Here is an 18166-nt window from a genome sequence, read left to right on the forward strand (position 1 = left end):
TTTGTTCCTTTCATGGTTGTGATCCATTGCTTACGATGAGGCTGCTGGTCTGATTTTTAGAGACAATAAATCAGAAGAGGTTACTAGCTTCAGATAGTTTCTTTTTCCTTCTCCTTCCTTCCTCCCTTCCTTCCTCCCTCCCTCCCTCCCTCCCTCCTTCCATCAGTACAATCCAGTCATGAGTTTCATCCCACCAAGTTTCAGTAATGGCAACTATATCTTATCTGCCTTCAGTATTTCTAGTTCATTTCTAGTTCATCCTATTTGTTCCCTAAACTTTGAGTGTTAATGTGTAGGCATCTGAGTCCTTTATGGGTTTTGGATATGTTTCTTACATCTCCTACTAACTTTGTTTTACATTCTTTCCATCACTCTCTACTTCATTATGTTTATTTTCTTTCTTCTTTCTCTTTGTTCTGTATCTCCTTTTGTGATTAGTTATTTAATGTCTTTTGCTTGGAATTAGGTTCTAAAGGTCATGAAGATCACCTCTCCCCCCATTTTAGTTTAAAGCCCTTTTGATAAGATGAGCCAGTCATTTCCTGAATATATTCTTTCCAATACTTGTGAGGTACAGTCCATTCCTTGCCCTTAGCACTTCATGTAGGTAATGCAGGCCATGGTCTAGGAAGCCAAAGTTCTGTTGACAACATCTGTTTTTAAGCCAGTAGTTCATTTCTAAAATCCTTTGCTCTCTCATTGGATGTTGGCCTTTTGTTGGAAGTATAGATGAAAACACCACTTGTGCTCCTAGGTCTTTAACTTTCTTCCCTGCTGTTCATAATCTGTTATTATTGTTTTCAGATTCATTGTTGTGTCATTGGTCCCCACATGTAGGAGAAGAAAGGGGTAATAATCTATGGGGTCGATTATTTTAATGTTCTCAGTTACATCTTGATTTTTGCTCCAGAGAGACAACATACCTCCCTAGACTGATTGTTTGATGTGTAGACTATACAGGTAATCCCTGAGTTATGAGCATTCACTTAACGTTTGTTTGAAGTTACACGATAAGCACCCCTAGTGCTTATGAGCAAGTCCTGTAATTACAAATATTGCAGCACCATGGCAGTCATTTGCCCTTACGAGTGACTGAACAGGCTTTGCAACATTCATCCTGGTTATTCCCTCCCTCCTCAACCCCACCCTGGGTCTCTTTAGGCACTGGGCCTTCAATACTCACCCTGCAAAGATTGAGATCCTTCACTTTCTTGGCTGTCCCAGGCCTTTGGTGTGTTTGCAGAGAATGGAGGGCTAAAGTAACACAAGATCACATGAGATCAGTGGGGCAAGATCTCCCACTACTGATCTTACGTGATCTCATGGTACTTTAGGCCTCTGTTCTCTACAATAGAGAATGGAACCGAACCCAGGGAATGCTTCTGCATGCTTCCAGAGGCTGGATCAGGACATCAGAGGCCTTTTCCAGGCTGCTGCTGCCTAGATCTGAAGCCAGGGGGCACTTCTGCAGCCCTCTGGTGGCCCAATCCAGGTGCTGTAAGCCTTCTCCAGGCCACTGTTGCCCGGATCTGAGGCAGGGGACATTCCATGTGTCTCCGGCAGCCCAATCTGGGTACCGGAGGCCTGCTCTAGGCCACTGCCTTTTCCAAGCCACTGTCGCTTGGAAACAGGCCACTGGAGGACCATGGAAGCATCCCCTGGCCTCAGATCCAGGCGGCAGCAGGAACTGCAGCAGAGTGGAGATGGATCTTTTCAAGGTGAGTCTGGCACAGCAGGAAGGGAGGGGGAAGCATGAGGTATCTTAGTTGGTTGGGGAGGCCTTGGGGTCCTGTTCCATCACTAGGTCCTCCATAGCCCTCCCCACCCTGAGATACCTCATGCCCACTTAACAAGCTGTGTGCTTCTTAACGAGCAAGGAAGTAATCTTGTTCGAGGTAAAAGATTCATTCCCATGAGTTTTCAAGTTATGAGTGGAATGGGCAGGCTCCATTACACTCATAGCTCGAGGACTATCTGTAGTTTCTGTTCTGCAAAAAATTAAATCACCTATTACCAATATTCACCTTTTTTCCTAGGGAAGTCTAGGATACTATTTTTTCCTATCACTGGAATGCTAGGTTGTGTCCCCTTTTTAGAAACTATTGATAACTTCACTTTTATGGGTGTCTGTGTATTTTCTTCCAGGGGGAGGCTATGAAAGCAATTGTTCAGTTGCAGAGAGGCTTCATTGGAGTGGGCTAAAGTAAATGTTAGAGGCTTTATTCTTGGTTGTTGTTTTCTTCTAAAAGTGACATTTTTCTGTTGGTCTTGCTCTTTAGGTACATATGTAGGGTCATTTTTTTAAGGGAAGCCATTTGTTCCCTATTGTGTTCAATTTTATCAACCTCGGAAGGATGGAAGACTGAGTCAACCTTGAGCTGGTCAGGATGCTCAGCTGCTCAGAATGAGCAAAGACTTGCAACAGAAATCAAGGATAATTAAAAAGAAGTTTCTTCCAACATATTAACAACAAGAAAAAAGTCAAGGAAACTGTAGGTCCACTAAAGAGAGAAGATGGCAAGGAAATAGGCAACAGGGAGAAAGCAGAGCTCTTTAACTCATTCTTTGCATCAGTCTTCACACAAAAAGGAATTATAGCCCAACATACCAAAAAGGCAAACTAGAAACAAAAATTATAATAAGCAAGAAAATAGTAAGAGAACACCTATCTGACCTTGACGACTATAAATCACCAGGACACGACAGATTACATCCCAGAGTTCTGAAGAAGCTGGCAGATGTTATCTCAGAACCATTGTGCCCTATCTTTCATAAATCCTGGAGCACCGGGGGAAGTATCTGAGAATTGGAATAGGGCTGATGTGGTTCCCCTCTTCAAGGAAAAAAAACAGACCCAGGAAACTACAGACCAATCAGTTTAACATGAATACCTGGGAGGATCCTAGGAAAGATAATCAAAAAATAGATCTGCGAACAACTAGGAGCAAACAAAGTTATTACTAGCCAGCATGGGTTTGTTAAAAACAAATCATGCCAAACCAATCTTACTTCATTCTTTGATAAACTGACTAAACTAGTAGAACAGTGAAATGCTGTGGATGTAGTATACTTAGATTTCAGTAAGCCATTTGATAAAGTAGACCAAAACCTACTCCTTGGTAAGCGAGAAAAAGGTGGAATATACAACATCACCACCAGATGGATCTGTAGCTGGCTGACAAACCGTATTCAACAAGTAGTCCTCAATGGCACTACATCTACATGGAGAGAAGTAAGCAGTGGGGTACCACAAGATTTCTGTCTTAGTCCCAGTATTCTTCAATATCCATAAATGACTTAGATGAGGGAATTGAAGGGGAACTATATCAGATTTGCAGATGACACCAAACTGACAGGAGTAATCAACACCCCAGAAGACAAACTCAGGATCCAAAAAGATCTTGACAAACTGGAACAATGGGCCCTATATCACCATATCACAAAAAAGGTGTTGAGAGTTTGGGGGGAAATTTCAGAGAAGAGCACTTAGATGATCAAAGGCCTGGAGACTAAAATATATGAAGAATGGCTGCAGGACTTGGGTTTGGCTAGTTTAAAGAAAAGAAGAAATAGGGGCGGCATGATAGCAGTATTCCAGTATCTGAGGGACAGCCACAAGGAAGAGGAGTTATGTTGTTCACCAAAACACCCGAGGGAAGGACAAGAAACAATGGTTGGAAACTGATAGAAGACAGAAACAACCTGGAATTAAGGAGAAACTTCCTGACAGTGAGAACAATTAACGAGTGGAACAGCTTGCCTCCAGAAATCATGGGTGCTCCATCACTGGAGATTTTTAAGAAGAGGCTAGACAATCACTTGTCTGAGATGGTATAGGTTCTCCTGCTTGATCAGGGGACTGGACTAGAAGACCTCCAAGATCCCTTCCAGCTCTATTCTATTCTATTCTATTCTATTCTATTCTATTCTATTCTATTCTATTCTATTCTATTCTATTCTATTCTATTCTATTCTATTCTATTCTATTCTATTCTATTCTATTCTATTCTATTCTAAAGGGTTGAACTGCTGGCAGTTGGCAGAATTAGCCCTTAATACTGCACTCTGGCCACTGCACCATCACGGATCTTTTAGTGCAAAATTCACTTAACAGCTGCTTAGCAATGGAAATTTTTGGCTCAATTGAGGTTATAAGTCAAGGACTACCTATAAGTCCTACTAAATTGTTTTATGTTAGGTAATTAAATTAAGGATTGCAACCTAACAAGAAATGCCTATTTTTTCTTCAACGTGAACATTGTCAGTTAGGTTCTTAATTGCTAGTTGAATATTTGGGTGGTTGTTCAAGAAGAGATAAGCTGTTTTGAGAGGGAAATATATCAGTGATGTTATGGCTCCTGTGATCTTAATATCCTGGGCCACAGCCAGCAGTTCAAATCCAGGAATACAGACAATTGGTGAGAACAGCAATTGGTATTCAGCAAATAATGGCCAAAAATATACACATCAGAAAGGAGAACCAAAGCTCCCATCACCATCTTCCTCACCAAAGTGAATTGTTTTACATTTTGCTTGAATGTGACTTTTTGCTGGAAAGGATAGCAGGCACTTAGAGAATTCTGGGATTTCCAATTCCCAATCTTTACTTTTTAAAGTTATCACAAAGATGGTTTCTGGCAAGTGGTTTACTGAAAATAATGTTTTTTTTATTGAGAATAGAAAGATTAGATAATAAAAGTTTGAGTTTTTAAATGGGAAGCACCTCCCGTAGGAAGTTCCTTATTTGTAGAGCATAACACATAATTAGTAGATTAGATACATCCAATGACATGGAAATGAGGGATGTCTCTAGAACAGTGAGCAGCTGGAAGTATGTAGACAGCTGTATCATTATTTTATGTATTATTGCATCTGGCTGCTGCGGGCTGACTTTAAACAAAGAATGGCAACAAGTGATCATGAAAGAAAATATTATTAGAAGGTGCTAGCCATTAGAACTAAGTGTGCTGGCATATTTAGAAAAACTGGAAATCTTTCTAGAAAAGGTCAAGACTCCTGGCTGGTTTGATTGATTTCATCCATGGCTATGTGGGAATTTTTATTGTGCTTATCAAAATCCTAAAGACTCATAATTTTCTCCATGCTGACATGTTTCTTTTACTTTAATTTGCTCTGTTTCACCCACATTTTGCATTTCCACACATTGCTGGGTATTTTATTACTATTGCAATGAAGACTTTTCCATTAGCAGTCTACCCTGTCTGTCAAACCAGACAGAGTAAGAACTGTGTATTTCAGCAGCATTCTCCTTGTGGTCCTGATTTTGTCCAGACTGGTTTAGGAACTCCTATAGGCTACCTCAGCTACCATCATGGGCCTCGGGGCCTTCAGAGGTAAGTAATATGAGCTTGATTTGAATTGGGGGAAGGTCTTCTGAAGAATACTGGTAACAGTAAGACTGCAAAGTTGGATAACGCTGAAAGATGTGCTCACTCATCTTTTTTTTTTCTTTTGTATGTTTCTTGCATTAACCAATTCTGTCTTTATTAGTATGTAAGGAGAAAAAGTGCATGTCAAACTTTTTCTGTTTAGGAAGAATATAATTGTGCATTTTAAGTGTTCCCCTACTGAATTATTTTTTAAAGCACAGGTGTATTGCTGGAAATTGTGGTGAGAGGATTTACTTGTATTTTTATTGTGGTGTAAATATCTCTATTTGGATTTATTCTGATGATCATTATTGAAATTACATTTACTGAGTATATTATATTTTGATCAGTAATGCAACAGAAGATAATTTGCAATATCCTAGGTTTTTTTAAAAATATAATATCTCCATTTGTACAAAAGGATTTACAGCTTAAAAAAATAATATAGAGCTTGCTACAGTATCAGTAGTGCTTAGTGACTATCAGAAAAAGAAAAAGAAGGGAAGAGAATATAAGAAGGATGCTTGGATATACACAGACACAAACACAGAAAGAGATATACTGTACATGCACACAGATATACACAGTATACAGTATATATATATGTATATACACATACATTTCCCATAATATTCTTAAGGACTTTTTACAAACAAAATAATGTTAAGTTCAAATAATATCTATGAAACAAGTGTTCAATACTATACAATCAAATACAGAAACAATGAGGCAAGAAATTACAGAATGGGATAACTCACCATGGTCACCTGGCTGCTGCAACCTGGCCATAGCCAATTAATCACTGTTATCTTGCCGTGAGACATCTTACCTTGAGCAGCTCACTGCAGGGACAACTTGCCAGGAGCCTGGGCCTTCCACTTTTGTTTCCAAAACTGGCCTGGCTTAAGGGAGATTAAAGCTCCTGCCAGTCTGAAGTTTTTCTTCAAAGACTTCATCCCCTCTCTTTCTAACCACCCCCCCCACTAAGCGGGAGTCATTGTTCTGTCCGCCTGCACACAAACACTCACTCACTCACACTCACACACACACACACACACACACACACACACACCATTCCAAGCTTGGGGACGTTTATCTGTTATCAGAGTTGGGAAGCTGCCAATTGTGCCCAGGCTTGGGAAGAAGGACCTCTTCTTCGACATGCAGAGCTGGACCCTGACAGATCTCAGGCTGAGAAAATAGGGACAATGACTGGGTGACTCAATTTGGAACAATGACTCCCATTGGAGTGCGGAGAAATGCTGAAAAGTGAGACGAGGACACCTCTGGAGAAGATGTACAGGAGGGCTATGTGGGAGTCATTATTGCAGGCTGGACCTTTCATTGGGAAGAACCCTCGCAGGGATGGGCATTAGGAGCAAGTTGCCCTGTCATCATTCCTGCTTGCCCCTTTCCCTACCCAGGAATCAAGCACGAGCATGGAACAATGACTCCCACTTATCCTGCCTTTCATAGGGGGGCACTGGAAAGCAAGGTGAGGAAGCATTTTGAGAAAGAATGCGGGCCGGCAAGAACCTTCACCTCCCTTAAGCTGGGCTGCCTTTGGAAACCTGAATGGAGAGCCCAGGTTCTCAGCGAGTTATCTCCTCAGCATGTTGGCTGGAGTAAGGTATCCCATTGCCAGGTGGTAGTGAGTTGTCATCAGTACTTTTTTTTGTAAAAGAAAAAGGTGCCGGAACTCACACATGTCCTACAACCTGCCTTGCCTACCCTACAAGGTTCCATCCAAAAACGGTGCCAGAACTCCATTCTGAGCATTCTGTGACAAAAAAAGTCTTGGTTGTCATAGACCCAGGAAATTTATATTCTTGTTCTCTAAATTCTTTAACAATTAGTAAGTTGTGAGTGTTCTAGTCTAGTGGATATAGTATTTAGTACCTGATAAAGTAAGAACAGGATTGAGTCGGAAGCAGGGGCTAATATTTCAATTAGCAGCATGATACTCCTCAATAAGAATCCTCCAAGTGACATGAACTAGATCTAATAGGCTAGATAAGATATCAGGGAAAAGGTTAAAGATCTGCATGGATGAAGCTCCTGCTTGTGAGAAAAAAAATAACAAAAAAGAAAACTCAGCCTTAGTTTCTCTGAGATCATTGATGTTTAGCAGCTTTTGAATTGCAAACACAAATAAAGCTTTCAACATGACATTGAATAATCAAGCTGTATGACTGTTATGTAATTAGAGCATGGAATAAGGCTGCTGTCACAGTTGAACAGGATAATAACCTGGACCAATGATGCTGAACTTATGACATGTCTGTCAAAGGTGATAACCCACAACATTCACCAATACTATTTTCAAAAGCACACCCCATTCTCAATTATTTTAAGAGGCTGCTGGAGAATGGGGTGTGCTCTCCAAACTGTTCAAAAATCACACGAAATGGGACATTCTTCTGTGTGGATTTCAGAAGCAACAGAGGCCATCGAAGAGCATTATTTGAATGTATTTCAAGAATGAATGCCTTGTATGTCCTAGTCTCATTCTGTCTAAAAGTATGGTGCCTGAAGGATACTGCCTGAAAGATATGGTGGCAAATTCTGTGGAGCAGTGGGCCATGGAAGCAATTGTGCTTTAAACAACAGCACAAAGTGGCCTTTTTGAGTGGCAGTAGTAGTGCTAGGTCTGAAGTTGAAGTTAGATCTTAAATCAGGCCCAGCTTCAACACTGCTGCTGAGTGCCATTGTTCAGGGTGGCCTAGATGAATATATATGTGGGATAGAAATAGAGAATTGTTTCTGTTTTGTTGTGGGATGTGTGTGTGACAAACCAGCACAATCAAGTTAGGTGTTTTCCAAATTTTTGACTTGCTGAGCCAGAAAGGTTCACCGTTCAATAGATAAGCCAACAGGTAATCTACAGCACAGTGTTCAATCTGACTGCCTCAAATTAAAAACCTATCTCCAATCACATATCTCCAAAGATAAGGAGTCTTTGGGTTACAGCATGCCATGGGCTTATGTCTGCGCAGATCAATATAAGAGAGATGTTTATCATCTCTGAGAAGAATCATTGCCTGTACTAGGCATCATTAAAGAGATGGTAATTTTAAGGTTAAATAATAACATCACAAAGGAAGATTGAACTATTATATCCTTGGAACAGACATGCAGAATCCATCAGGAGTCCTCCTCTAGAAGCATCACTAAAGAAGTTTTGTAGCTACTTACTGCAAAGAGAAACACAGGGCAAAAACTTATTGCCCTTTTGATTTTACACCCAAACATCTTTGCTTAATAATTGTAACTCACTTGTGTGACCATTTCTGTGAGAGAAAGTCATACAAACCTCTTGAGATCTGCCACTTTTTAGACAGAAATGTGGGCTTTTGACGATTTCTTAAAGGGGGAAATGTACATGCAGATCTTGAGACACAAAGATGATGCAGAGGAAAAACTGTAAACTGGAAGGTGTCGGTCTCAATTTTTCAAAAGCACAAAGGTTTGAGGGAGGGAAGAAGCAGTTTAGGGTTTTTTTCCTGTTAAACATTAGTTCCTAAAGTTTTGTTCTTGAAGATTGGCTAGGTGACTGAATTTCTCTAAATAATTATTGCTTCTAACCAGTGAAGATAACAAGAAGCACAAAGAACACACCCTGCAGAGATTTTTGTTTGGCTTGTTGTCTTCCTTGTTTGCTGTTCAGGTATCAGAAAAACAAGGAGCAAATCCACTTTTCTCCACATTTTTAAAGAGCTTCCTGACATTTTAAAAACTACTTTGCTGTAAGTAAAGTATAGGAAAGTACTCTCCTTTCAAATAAATCTTGAAACTACAAATATTGCAGCACAGGGATAGAAAATCTAGGCAGAAGGACTTTAAAGAATCGACTGTTTGGGAGAGAAAAATCATAGCTTCCCAATTATAAAATAAGGCAGTATTTTTACCCTGCATATGGGTGTAGCTGATAAAGCTGTGTAACTTGAACCAATTTGGCCCTTAGTGGGTGGGTAAAAAAAATGACTAAATTACAGCAGCTAAGTGTTGCATAACAGGAAACGTAGCTAACAGAAACTAGTCAAATACAGCAGGCCCCCACACCCTTCCCTTGCTCATCTCATGAAGTTGTTTAAAACCAGACAATGTGATGCAATATGAAGATGTGCATTGACTTGTTTTTTTCTTAAACAAACCTCTAGACTAGTGTTTTGCAATGTTAGGAATTTTAAGATATGCAGAGTACAATTCACAACAATTCCAATCAATGTGAAACTGAAGAATTCTGAGAGTTGAGGTCCTTACAGCTTAAAAATTGCTAAGATTTAGAAATACTGCTCTAAATGTGTTTTCGGTGGAGGGCATTTAGTATATGAACTCAGACATCCACAGGTGTTCCCACAGGATACTTTGGGAAGCACTATAACTTTTTTGAGATAGTACTAGCCCAGGAATATAGGAAGGTGAGAGCATTCTTTCATTCGTTAAATTAAAACACTCTCCTACCATATTTCTCAGGTGCAATAGAAATGCAACATTTTCAAACAACAATTTGTTAGTTTGAACATTATTTTAAATAAATTTGAACCTCTTGTTGGAGAGAATCAGGTTTGGTTTGGAAGATGATACCTTGTTTTCTATAACAAACTTTTCTCATTCTAATGATAAGAGAAAGATTAGAGTTTAGATTTACAGAGGAATTAGGTTATATTTTTAATAATTAATGTAAGTATTCCAAAAAGCAAACAAATTTTAGTCATTTTAAAGATATAAAGTAGACAGGAAAATTTCATACTCAACTTAATTGTTTCTCTCACTGCACATGTCAAAGTTCAAATTTTCAATCCATAAAATAAGGGCAATAGCAATTACTGCATTTATTAATATATTCAGAATTATGTAAAAAAAATCCTTGATTTCTATTCTAAACAATAATTTAAGAAGCATATTAAGAATTAAGAATCCTATTGAAATTCCTGGCAGAAAGTTGACTTTCCAAGCATACCTATAAAATGATAGCCCCTTGCCTAATTACTTTTAATTGGCAGATACATTTATTCATTATGGTAAATGTGTTCCTAATGTTATTAATGGCTTCATGATTGAATTGCTCACATAATCTAGTTTAGCTGATTTATTTATTTTATTTATATCCCATCCTTCTATTCAGTTTTAGCACTCAGGGGAGCTACCACTGAACCAAAAATATAAATTTAGCTTTTACAAACAATACAATTATAAATATTTAACTGAGTGGAAAAAATATGAAACCTGTTCTTTTTAACAAACAGAACATAAGTTGAGAGGTATTTCAGCATTGTAAGAGAAGTTGGTCTTGAGATTGTCACATCAGCTCTTTGAGGTAGACCAGGTCAGGAATCAGATACCACAAAGGTAATTGGAACTTTATTATTACAGAGCATAATAACAAAATATTTGACAGAGTTTCTCTTTTCTCTCTTATCCCATGAGGAATCAAGGTAGAATCTTTTCCAGGGCAGAGATTTGTTTATTGTTTCTTTTATCTCCCAAGGCTTTGGCATTTTATTTATATATTTTTATTTGTTTTACTCTCACTGCTTCCTTCAACAAGGTCTTAAAGATCTGGCTGTACCCTCAAATCTTGAGTTAAGATCTTAAGACAGATTTCTTATATGATTTCTACATTGGGAGTTTTTTGAATTAGATTTTAATGTCTTTGTGCTTTGTTGATGTGGCTATAATTCGTTTACTTTTCTTACTGTTGGTATTTTAAATTGTTGTAAGTCTTGCAGTGATATGCTGAGATAATCTTTTAAGCAAATTAATTAAAATAGTAATATATCTTATATTTTAGTCTTGAATCACAAATAAAATTTTAACTAAAAAGATTAATTAAAAATCTAACAGTGCAAATCTAATGCAGGCAAAGTGATTAGAGTACAAGGAGAAAAATGTCTGAAAATAAGAAATATTTTCCCTTAAAAAGAGGACAAAATTGCTTAACATTTTCATCACAACCAGGAAATATCAAATTAATAGCACTAAAGAAAGTATGCACATCTTTCTCTTTAAATTATAAGAATGGCATTGGGACAATGGAGTAGCTTTCTAGAGGGATTTATATTTTTTTTGTACATCTAGTGCAGACAAACCTAAAAATAATTTAATAGAAACATTTTTGGACAAAAATACATTATTCTTTTGGAGACGTGAATGAATCCTGATCCAATCTTGTAAGTTTTTAATGAGTTAGGACCTTGTGACTTTTGAATTGCTCAGGGAGTGAAATCCTCCATTTTAGGGTGTACTGAAAGCTGGGCAATAGCAAAACAAATGTTACCAGTATCATCATTCAAAATATCGAGATTGTTCACTAACATTTCTGATATTGAGTTCTAGAGTAAAATACTAAAGAGGAACGTTCATTTTCATCTTGCTAGTTAGCCACCCACATACAGTTCCTTTCTGTCCCATTTCTTCTCCCCATTCTATCCATCCTCATAGCATCGTGATATCTATTTGGAGCCACTCAAGGTTACTTCTGTTGGGCTTCTTTTAGCAATCTGGTTCTCTTCCTTTCCTACCCTGCATCTTTTGCCATTCTCCAAATCTTGGTTTTCCTCCAATCTCTTTGTGCCTCTCCTATCTAAGGATGGGTGGTTTATAAATAAGATTGTTTCTTTTTCACAATTTACCACATTTTTATTAGTTTATAATATAAAATACAAAAGCAAATAGTAAGATAAGATAACCTTTATTGTCGTTTTTTTACTGTGGGTACACTGGCACACATTAAAAATGAAATTCTGTTGCCTGCTCTCAAACGTGTACATATACATAGCAGACATAAAAACATGCTATATACAAAATATGTATAAAACTACACCCTTACATATAAATACATATAAATATTAAGCACTGTCCATCCTGAATACATAGCGGAAAGAGGAAGCATACATAGTAGAAGAGAAAAGAGGGAAAGGGGCAAGAGAAGTTGAAATGAAGGGAGAAAAGGGAAAAAAGGCATTGTCTTCCCCAGCTAAAAACATTAACCTCTTGTGAAGATAAAACATTGATGAAAAGATGTATAAGCATGGATCGGCAATCTAGCATTGCTATTATATAAGATCCTAAACTCTCTGAAGGAGAAACATGTTAATAATCTTATTTATTGATTTGTTTGGTTATTTCAAATAATCATATGCTGTTTCACTATAAAACTAGGATACCATAAGATAAAAAAGGGAAAAAAATGAGAACAGTCCACAGGAACTTATTTTTATGACTTTCAGATTGTTTGATATACATTATATTGATTCAGTAAGATATATACTGAAATGAGAAGAAAAACTCAGGGAACTTTTAAAAGTGTACTATCTTAACTTTTCCAGAGTGCAGCCAACAAGTACAAAACTGAGATATTTTGAACCATGGAAAATTCTTGTCATCCTTTTCGCCAGCACAATTGCAGCAGCAATCTTCATCGGATTCCTGACTTATTTTTCACGATATGGTAAAAAGCATCTTACTGTCAATTTATAGAGCTGCTTTTTGAATAGATCTGTAATTGGTTTTATTTTATAAATAGGTAAACTCTGCTTTCTCTGATTTTATAACATAGAAATAATTTGGCTTATTTTCTAAACCAAACAGATGTTAAAGGTAAAGGTAAAGGTAAAGGTAAAGGTTCCCCCGCACATGCGTGCTAGTCATTTCCAACTCTAGGGGCCAGTGCTCATCTCCATTTCAAAGCCGAAGAGCCAGCGCTTGTCGGAGGATGTCTCCGGCATGACTAGACGCCAAAGGCGCATGGAATGCTGTTACCTTCCCACCGTAGTGGTCCCTATTTTTCTACTTGCATTTTTATGTGCTTTCGAACTGTTAGGTTGGCAGAAGCTGGGAGGAGTAACAGGCGCTCACTCTGTTACGTGGCACTCGGGATTCGACCTGCCAAACTGTTAACTTTCTGATCAACAAGCTCAGCGTCCTAACCCACTGAGCCACCGTGTCCCTTTAATCAGATGTTCTTGCTCCCCAAATAGGGACATCCTTGCTCACTTTTTTTCCTTGCTGCAATCCTGCTTGTAAAATGTAAGATGATGGATCACATTCTGTAAATGTGTTGTTCTACATCCTATGTAGATAAAGCAACCTCAGTTGTTTGAATCCACCATTTATCTTTGATATGAACTTCTGAACACATCTTGAAAGATTAAATCATGAGTTATGGCCTAGTATTATTTAACCTAAACTATTTTCCAATCTTAGTGGAATTTTGACTGAACATTTTTTTCAAAAATTTGATCATGCCTACCTAAATTATCAATTAAAACAATTTTATTACTTTTACTAATCACTTGAAAGAAAGAAAGCTGGAATTTCCTAAGATGTTTTTTAAATTTCTATTAATGAAGGGAAATATAATGTATTTATTAAATTTGTATGCCTCCCATCTTTTTACAGCTTACAATATTTTTTTTTTAATTTTAATTCCATTTATATCCCGCCCTTCTCCGAAGACTCAGGGCGGCTTACAAGCTTAGCAGTAATAGCAATATCATAAATAACATAAAACAATTACAGAATTAAAACATTAAAACATCAGACATTAAAAGCATTTAGATTTTTGAAGCACCTGTTTGTAAAATGTCAAAAGCCTGTTAGTGTTCATGAATTATACACACACATACACACACACACGTGTGTGTGTGTGTGTGTGTGTGTAATTTTAGTTTTTTGCTAAAAGAGAAGTAAGCCGTTATCCTCTTTAGTACTTTCTTTCATCATGCTTGGATTTTGTATGTCCTTCATCTTCGTTTCCTTCAGCATGCTCCTTTTAATATGAGATTCCTTTTAATATTTCCCCTGCCTTATAGGCAAAAGGACTGCTGTCCTCCGTCCTGTTTAATGTGGTCTTCTGACTCTAAGGATAGGAATAGTGAAGAAAAATAAGTAACGTGGATTATTTGAGAGAACTTGGTAGTATATTGGAATTGCTAAATTAATAGAAATCTTACTTTTTAGGTATTAGAGATCAAAGGCTATCATATTACAAGGGCAACTTTAAAATCACTGGTTTACAATACAATGGTGCATTTTCTCGGCAGACTTCAGACCAGTTTAGAGATTTAGGAAATTGGATTGAAAAACTGGTAAGTCTCTGAATTTTTATTTGTCCACATACTAGATTCATAAATGTAGGTTTCTGGTACTTTGTAGATGTAGACTTGTAGATGTGAATTTATTGCTTTGTGTGTGATATGGAAACATGAGTAGTTGTGGGTTCTTCAACAAAGCAAGCTTTAATATAACAGCACTTAAAACAATTTTGAAACTCAGCAGTTTTTGGATTTTTCTCAGAATATTAATTGAAAACTGTGGATAAGCCAAACCATGATGGATTAAAACTTCTGACCATACCTAGGAATGTGCATTTCTGAATTCATCTAATCTGTTTAGCATATATTTTGAAATTAGGCAAAGATCTTGCTAATTTCTATATAACAATATGACTGTTGTGGCAATTTCCCAAATATTTTATTGGTTAATTTAATTAATGGTTAACTTCCATTCCCTACCTCTTTGTTCCTAGTCCAATCCTATAAAATCAGTTCAATGCAAACTGATAATTACCTTTACTTCTTTACTTCTCAGAATGCTGGGAAGAAGCAGAGAATAACATCAGACAATAAGGCAAATATAACATTCAATCAGTGGCCCACAGTTCCTGGGGTATCCTACCACTTTCATGCTAGACAAAATTAAACAAAAATAAATTGGTACTGGCTCCTGTTCTACATTTTTGGTACACAGCATGTTTATCTTTGTGGTCATTTCATCATATTCATTTGAGCTATCACTACATGGGAAGTCTACCTATTTCTTCTGTTGCTACAGGTAGTGCTTGATATGTAATTGTAACTGAGCCTGGAATTAGTGTCATAAGCTGTGTTGGTCATGCCAAATTTTATGAACTTTTTTGCAGTGGTTGTTAAGTGAACTGTGGTTGTAAAGAGAATCCATTGTCCAGGATGGGTTTTTTTTTTGCTGGAAACTGGAAGTTTAAAAAGTAATAAATTGTGGGATTATGAGACTGTGGGATACTGCAAATGGCTATAAATACAGGCTAGCTGCCAAGTGCCCAAAATGCAATGACAGGATTATTGGGGGGGGTTGTCCATTGGAATCTAGGTCCTACCTAGCCCTGGGTAGATCCATTATAACTTTGATGGTCACTAAGCAATCAGTTGTAAGTCAAGGACTACCTGTATTAAAAAGTCAGTAAAACCTAAAGGATAACATATTGGCATTTTTCCAACAGGGATTTCTCATAATAACTATTGTTAAAATGTCAATAAAATGACTGTTTATTACTTTATTAATAGGGGTGAGGCTAGTACAGGTAGAATTGCTCTGAACTGTCAGGATTAATTATAAATCCTTGCAACTCTTCAAGACTGTGTAGTAACTCATATAAAGAGAATAAGAGTGATGTTGAGAAAAGTTCTGTCATTTCCTCCTCCTTTTTGGTACTCATCAGTTAGCTACATTTTTATTAAAAAAAATCAACTGCTTGAAACAGGAGTTCCCTGGAGAAATATTCTCAACCAAGATTCAATGAGAAAGAGGATGAAACAAGAATTCTTGACAGTAGGAAAACTGGATAGCTCAAAAGTGCAACTTTTCCAAGCATTTAAAGAAACAGCTGAGCCAGCAACAAAGTAACTCAACTCTCAAATTCTGTCCAGGTTGTAAGATCACAGAAGTCTGAAGCTACTTTCAAACTGATGGCAATTCTCATGTGGGGGTGTTTTAAGCTGATGTTGAAGGGGCCACCTCCCATGCTTCTTGCACTGCAAATCTGTCTCTAGCTGTCTGGGAAGAAATAGGCATTTCATTGATGAATTCTGTTTTAGGCATAATCTTTGTCCAGTTTTGCAAGCACAGATAAATTGCTGCTGTGTGGGGTTATAATAATTGCTTGTCAAATATGGAATGCCATCTAGGATATCAATCTTGCTCTATTATTTGTGAAGAAATATGTTGACCACAACTTTGGTTGAACCAAGATGAAAATATGGGCTTTGACCCAGAGATTAATGCTTGGAATACCATTGGAAAGGAGAAGCACAACTGACACTCCATCAGTAAACATTGGAACACAGCAAAAATAATTATTTAGCTCCTTATCATGCCAAAGAGGTGCAGGAATATAGGGTTTCTTGCTAAGAGGATGATTAGCCAGGTATGCCAATCAGCTTCCAATATTAGTGAAAGATCTGGAAAATATGCTTTCAAGGTGAAGCTGATAAATATTCTTATTGTCAAAATTAATAAAATTAGCACTTTGTTTCTGATTAGATACTGCTTATGTAAGAACCAAAGCAGGTAATATCAACTGAACAAGCCAATATTTTTTAAAAATGCAGTCAGTTAGGACTGGACAAAGTAAATAACTCTTCGAAGAGAAAAAATATGCTGCTTTGCTTTGTACTGCTATGTAGAGCGAACAGCCTCTGAAGGCTGAGTTGCTGATCCAAGCTCTTTACACAAAAAGCTTTTTTGAAAGATTGGTTTTGGTTGGACTTATTATTTGAGAGAGCAAGAACTATGCCTGCCATTATGATGTGCTTTTCTAAAGCTGCCAGTCTGATTGGTCTGTGTGTTTGTGTGTGTTTGTATGTGCGTGTGTGTGTGTAGGAAATTGAAGGGCATCACAAACACATGTGGAACTAAGCAAGACTAAGCAAACTGGGCGGGGAGAGGTGAAGAATGCAACATGCTTATGTATTTAATTCTGAGTATTCAAAAAGAAAGAAATGAAGTCATATGACCTTTGTATGGAGAATTCAGTTAGTAAAGAATGCAATGGTGACACTAAATCATATATACCTTAATATACGAAATAAAGAAATATAAAAATATTTGCAGAAAAAAGAACCTTCAAAGTATGCAACAGAAGATCAAATTTAGGTCCAAATGAACATACACTGACCACACACATAGATACACAAACACAAACTTACTCTCTCACATACTGAATATACAGTATTCAAAATATTGGGTTTTGCATTAGTTGTTATTATTCCCTCTCAACTCTTGAGTTGATGTAATTCCACTGAATTCCACTGAAATTCTAGCATTGTCTTTGGCTTCTGAAATGTAATATATTATGCTCTGAGCTGCATTTTATTAGGGAAATTAATATATTCTATTAAAAATACTGGCTCTATGATGTGTCAGCTATTATTAGCATACTAAAAGACTGGCATTTTTACATGTAAATTATTTCTGCCACTCCTTTGAATAAAGTTGTAGTTCTTGTCATATGGTTTATGAGAGGATGTGTTGGAATTTCAAAAGGAATAAACAAAGATAATTAAAGCTATCAGGACATGAAATGCTTTCATCAGCTTGGTTATGCAGAAGTACATGTTTAAGAAACAGTATAATTGCTAGAATAATTATGTATCCATAAGTGAGGCTCCAGGCAATTCCATACCACAGCTTAAGCTGCTTGTCTCCTATGTTGCTACTACTTGTTTCTTATGTCAACTTCAGAAATTCCAGTCCATTTGGCAGTGGGCTGGCAAAGGTGCTGGGCTGTGTAAATCTGGTCTGACTCAAGATCCAATTGGTTATTCCCCTCCTACTTGCCCTTTCCATTCCTGAAGGGATGATAAATTCACTGGCTCTCAGGTGGATTGATCTACCAGAGTCTGCCTTTCATTTGAGGGGTTGTCCCTTCACCAATTTTGCAATCAGGAAGTGATGAGTAGCCCATGTTGGCAATGAATCAATGGGAAAATACAATCTTATTCACCAAAATGTTTTGG

The 18166-nt window shown here is 37.3% G+C and overlaps 1 protein-coding gene across 1 annotated transcript in view; it reads left to right on the top strand.

Moving 5' to 3' along the window:
• Positions 1–1376: 1376 nt before the first annotated feature.
• Positions 1377–18166, top strand: part of LOC308678982 (transmembrane protease serine 11A-like) — a gene marked incomplete at both ends in the record, with an annotated part of 75971 nt that continues 59181 nt past the window's right edge. Inside the window, 4 exons of the mRNA XM_081346211.1 lie at positions 1377–1718; positions 5293–5354; positions 6867–7015; positions 14355–14482. Of these exons, the coding sequence (XP_081202337.1) occupies positions 1377–1718; positions 5293–5354; positions 6867–7015; positions 14355–14482 (681 nt within the window). The remainder of the gene's footprint in view (positions 1719–5292; positions 5355–6866; positions 7016–14354; positions 14483–18166) is intronic.

Source organism: Vipera berus (genome assembly GCF_964194415.1).
Source record: "Vipera berus genome assembly, chromosome: Z".
NCBI lineage: Eukaryota > Metazoa > Chordata > Lepidosauria > Squamata > Viperidae > Vipera > Vipera berus.